The sequence below is a fragment of the Ziziphus jujuba genome, chromosome 3, assembly GCF_031755915.1.
Source record: "Ziziphus jujuba cultivar Dongzao chromosome 3, ASM3175591v1".
Lineage (NCBI taxonomy): Eukaryota > Viridiplantae > Streptophyta > Magnoliopsida > Rosales > Rhamnaceae > Ziziphus > Ziziphus jujuba.
The window spans coordinates 6,165,967-6,170,820 of NC_083381.1; the positions used below are offsets into that span (position 1 = coordinate 6,165,967).

General features: G+C 34.3%; 1 protein-coding gene across 1 annotated transcript; it reads left to right on the forward strand.

The window, feature by feature from the left end:
* Positions 1–289: 289 nt before the first annotated feature.
* On the forward strand, positions 290–4,586 carry LOC107422033 (chromatin structure-remodeling complex protein BSH). The gene is made up of 11 exons (XM_016031427.4): positions 290–467; positions 1,286–1,497; positions 1,589–1,677; positions 1,784–1,878; positions 1,962–2,033; positions 2,128–2,175; positions 2,299–2,382; positions 2,631–2,669; positions 2,856–2,938; positions 3,167–3,229; positions 4,246–4,586. Exons 2-11 carry the CDS (start codon positions 1,439–1,441, stop codon positions 4,343–4,345), a joined length of 732 nt encoding a protein of 243 aa, XP_015886913.3. The 5' UTR covers positions 290–467; positions 1,286–1,438; the 3' UTR covers positions 4,346–4,586.
* The last annotated feature ends 268 nt before the right edge of the window (positions 4,587–4,854 follow it).

Genomic DNA, 4,854 nt, shown 5'->3' on the forward strand with positions numbered 1-4,854 from the left:
AGGGCTCAGGGGAAATTTAACCAAAGATCTTATGAATGGAAAAGGAAATGCAGAGGCAAATAGAAGAAGAAACTGGAAAGGATTCAGGAGAGATTTTGGCCAAAACTCTCACGTGAGAGCAATTTGAAACTAGACCGTTAATGCCAGATATGCAGATCAAATGGCTCCAATTTTGATCACATATTTGATCTGCACAGGAGGCATGCGATCGGTCCCATGGTAGACTCTCTCTTCTTATTTATTCCACTTCGCGAGAATTTAGGTCTTTTCAATGTTAAAATATTATTTATTTGTAAGATTTATTATCAATTTTTTACTCTTTCAGCCATAAAAGAAAAAGAAAAGAAAATAATAATAAATTTTGTTTGTATCTATCAGCGTCATCTTCTTCTCTAGTACACGGTAACTGGTTCTGGCTTCTGGTTGTGTGCTTCTCTGCGTATTTCCACCGTGATTCTAATTTCCTAGTAATTTTTCTTCACTCACTCTTATTTCTTTCTCTTCTTCAAATCTGTATTTTTTTTTTTCTTCGATTCTTTGTGGGTGGGCATAAACCAGTTTCTGAACAGAGGTTCTAGGGCAGAATATTGCTCCTTTTGCCAACGAATTGGTGAATCGGCGATTCAATCGAATCGGGCGATTCAGTTGGGTGAAACCTGAAAATCGATTCGAAAATGCGATTTGTATCATTTTACATCCATCTCGGTACGAATTGCCGTTTTGAACAATATTATACATATATGTATACACGTATAATGTATATATTCACGGTTTTTAGATTCCAGTTCAAGTGAATGAGTGATTATAAAAGCAAAGAATGACCTTCATTCTTGGTTGTTGAAGTGTATGTATTATTTGGAAATCCATAAATCATCTCAGAACACCTGAAGAAATTGCTCAATTAATCTTATTTGAAAATAATCAGGAAAAGGAAATCCCACTAGACCGTTAAAATTGACTTCTATGGATAGGGATTTTTTAGGCTCACTTTTAGGGTTTTGGGTTGTCTATTTAAAGGTCTGGATCTCCTTATGGTCTCAGCCAAAATTGAATTAGTTACGTGTAGAAAAGCTTAAAAGACCTTGTCTGTAGAGCTTATAATCAGTATTTGAACCACATGTTTTCTGTCATCTGTACACATTTGTTACATTTTTTTTTTTTTTTTTTTTTTGGGTGTGCTTTTGCCTCTTCTATCTGATATGAGGTGCACCTTCAACTGCTTACCGTTGCCTTACTCTTCTTTTTTTTTTTTTTTTTTTTTTTTTTTTTCCCTTCCTTACGATAGTATTAATTAGTCTACGAGGAAAGACAACCACCGCGTTCACAATTGGATACTGAGTCTTGAACTCTGGAGTCTCGAGGTGGTGGCCACTGGCCAGAAAGGATATCGTGAAGTTCACAAGGTTTGAAATTTCAGAGCCAAGTTTCGTAAAGAAGAATGGTAATGAAAGGGCAGGCGTCAAATTCATGGAAAAGCACAGCCGTGAAGTTCAGGATGTAAGTTTGTTTAAACTTCTTGCTGGAATTCTCATAATTCTAATTGTATATGTATTTCATATGAACACCAAAAACCATGGCATGCTGGCAGGCCAACTGCAGAAAATTTAGTGCCAATAAGGTTGGACATCGAAGTGGACGACCAGAAGTTTAAAGATGCTTTCACTTGGAACCCTTCTGGTAACAAACTACTAGTATTTACTAACCAACTTCATTATATGTGCATCTCAAAGTTTATATATGTTTCGATATAATATATTTTCTTCTACTGGTTATTGTTTTGTAGATCCTGATTCTGAAATTGTGGTCTTTGCAAAAAGAACTGTCAAAGACTTGAAGCTTCCTCCAGTGTTTGTAACGCATATTGCTTCTTCCATTCAGGCAAAGACGCCCCTCATTTTGTTTCACTTTCTTTTCTCTTCAATAACCCAATATTTATTTTGCTTCTTCATTCACATTATCAGTCTCAGCTGGCTGACTTTCGGTCATTTGAAGGCCAAGATATGTATGCTGGCGAGAAGATTGTTCCTATTAAGGTTAATCCTACTTAGCATATATCTCTTATTTCCCTTCCCCTCTTAGTCTATGATGGGTTTGTTAACAACTTTATCATTGTGTTTTTCTTCTTAGCTTGATCTTCGCGTAAACCATACTCTAATAAAGGACCAATTTTTGTGGGTAAGGCGGATAAATTTTGATTTCATCCTGTAATTATAAGTAGTATATGATACATTCACTATGAATATCAGTGCTTTTATTTGATTATTTTGCTTATACGCATGGACTTCGATGAACTTCCAGGACTTGAACAACTTTGAAAGTGATCCAGAAGAGTTTGCTAGAAACTTCTGCAGAGATTTAGCTATTGATGATCCTGAAGTTGGAGTAAGTAGAATAATCTGTAGCACTCGTGAGTATAACAAGGAAAAAAAAAAAAAAGAAAAAAAAAAGAAAGAGAAAGAAAAAGGGATAACATGATGCCTCGTGTTTTTGCAAGTGGGTATTTGTAATGAGGCAGCATTCTCTTTCTACCATTTCCCTGTCTCTCCCCTTGTTTTTTTTTTTTTTTTTTTTTTTTTTTTGAAATTTTTCATGGCATCTGAAACCTAAGGAAAAGAACTTCTCTTTTTCAGCCTGCAATTGCTTTTGCGATTAGAGAACAACTTTATGAGGTTAGATTTCACTGCCTTTTTGAGCTATAATGTAATTTTTCTTCATTATAAGTGGATAGAATGTAAATAAAGCTTCATCTTTTCTTTTGTAATCTTTTATTTTATTTTATTTTTTTTTGTTTTCTGGTATGCAACTTTGAGTTTTTTGATATGGTCACCATAACCTTATCAAATTTTGTGATCTAGATTGCAATTCAAAGTGTAGCTTCAGCAAGAGAGAGCAGAATAAGCAAGAAGGGCCGGCGTGGTGCTGAATATGCGCTAGCCAGGTTTGTGCTTATGAGTCCTCTTATGGCTTTCTCAAATGTTGCTCATATTTCGTTGCAGTATAGGAAGTGTATAAGATTGCAACATCAAAGAGTGGGTTAGAGGGGGTGTTACATTAGCACTTTAAGATGTACATAAAAATATGGATGTGAATAGTAATATTTTCTCCCCCCCTCTCTCTCTCTCTCTCTCTCTCTCTCTCTCTCTCTCCTTGTCACACACAACCACAGTAAAGCAGGTAGTGGTGCAGTGGATATCGTGAAGTTATTTGGTCACAAATCCAGTGTTCTTCGGTATGTATGCTTTACTTTTTTTGGAAAATTTTCTTGTCTGATTAAACCAGACTATATTGTCAATTGGTCATATTGGACTAGAAGATCATTATATGCCTCCTTATTATAGAAGCTTCTATGTGATGCTTTTAAATATTTTAATAGGACATGATTCTTCTTGGATTTAACTCTTAAATAAGCTCTTGTCTACTTTTTGTGTGGCCTTTCTAAAGACAAGTCCATAATTTTCTGTGACTTCTGTCACCCACCTTTTTGACATTGGTACAACAATTTACTTCCTTGAACAACCACTTTTTCACATTAGAACTTAAAGCTATTTACCTAGACATTTCATGTTACCAGATTAGTCAAGTAGCCTTGCATTTTATTTCATTCAAAGAATGGTTATGTAATATTCATACTGTCTTTAGACACTTCATAAAAGTTATCATAATAAATGGCAGAAGTTTTAGTTACTTTAGAGGAAATAATTGTTACTCCATGTCTCTCCAAATCCGTTTTCCCCATGTGATGGACAAAATGCCTAAATGAGTTGATCTATCCTGCAAGTTCTATTTTCCACTTTAGTGTGCCATGGTCTGTTGTTTTTGGTTGAGTAATATATTTCCGAACAATGTTTTTGTTTATACATATACACATATACAAAAATTTTCTAATTTGGGAATCCCTGATTTTATTAAATAAGGGATGCTTATATGGCAAATGTTATGGCAGATGTTAAAGTTGCGACATCCCATCTGGGATTTTGTATTTAAATTCAAATAGTGATTATTAATGCATCCAACGGCTAAACACTTGCCACATAAACTTTGATAAGAGATTGACTCCTAAATATATACACACATACATATATATGGTGGTCTTTCCACCCAACTCAATTTCATTTAAATATTTCCTCTAATAATATAATCATTCCAGCAGTGCTGTAAAATTTGTGCTTGAAGAAGATATAGTTGTCAGGAATATTAATTAAAATGAGGTACTTAGTGTTTGCTGCTTGCTCTCGTATGTTTCAGGAAGAGAAAGGAGTGGGATGTTTATGAACCGATTGTTGATCTTCTATCTAATGAGGAAGTGGATGCCCTTGAAGCAAGAGAAGAGCGGATTGCCCGATAAATTAATGGAGTTGCGAGGTTTGAATTTTCCTACCAACAGAGAGTTCATGCGCAAGGAATATGACCAGTTAATCGTACTAACAATATGATCTGTTTCTGTCTAGTATGCTTCTTGATCTTGTGTTGCTTGTCTACTTGTGCTGACGTTTCATGTTAGATTCATTTCCCCAAGTAAATTGTAAGTATGTAAATGACCAAGTATTCAAAAAAGCCTTTCATATGGGCCCAAAATTTTCTGTGTACTCCCTTAATGTTTATGTCATTGTTTTTTTTTTTTTTTTTTTTTTTCATTATTACTTTAAAACATACAAAAAAATCTGGATGCCAGTTTTTGGCTTGTCTGACTAATGTGTTAAATTAAAGCAATAGGCAACTCCATTTGGATAACATTAGCATGTATTTTGGTGTTGTAATTGTTTTTTGTTTTTTTAATATAATCAATTTATTCTATTTTGATTAGTAATTAAAATATCGGTATCGATAGAAATTTCGAAAATATGATTTTATGAA

What these genes read in the sequence shown, in the direction of transcription:
- LOC107422033 (XM_016031427.4), top strand. Translation starts at nt 1,439, where the DNA reads ATGGTAATGAAAGGGCAGGCGTCAAATTCATGGAAAAGCACAGCCGTG. An exon ending in TTTCACTTGGAACCCTTCTG is followed by an intron (nt 1,678 to 1,783) that starts GTAACAAACTAC and finishes ATTGTTTTGTAG; the next exon opens with ATCCTGATTCTGAAATTGTG. An exon ending in GCTGAATATGCGCTAGCCAG is followed by an intron (nt 2,939 to 3,166) that starts GTTTGTGCTTAT and finishes ACACAACCACAG; the next exon opens with TAAAGCAGGTAGTGGTGCAG.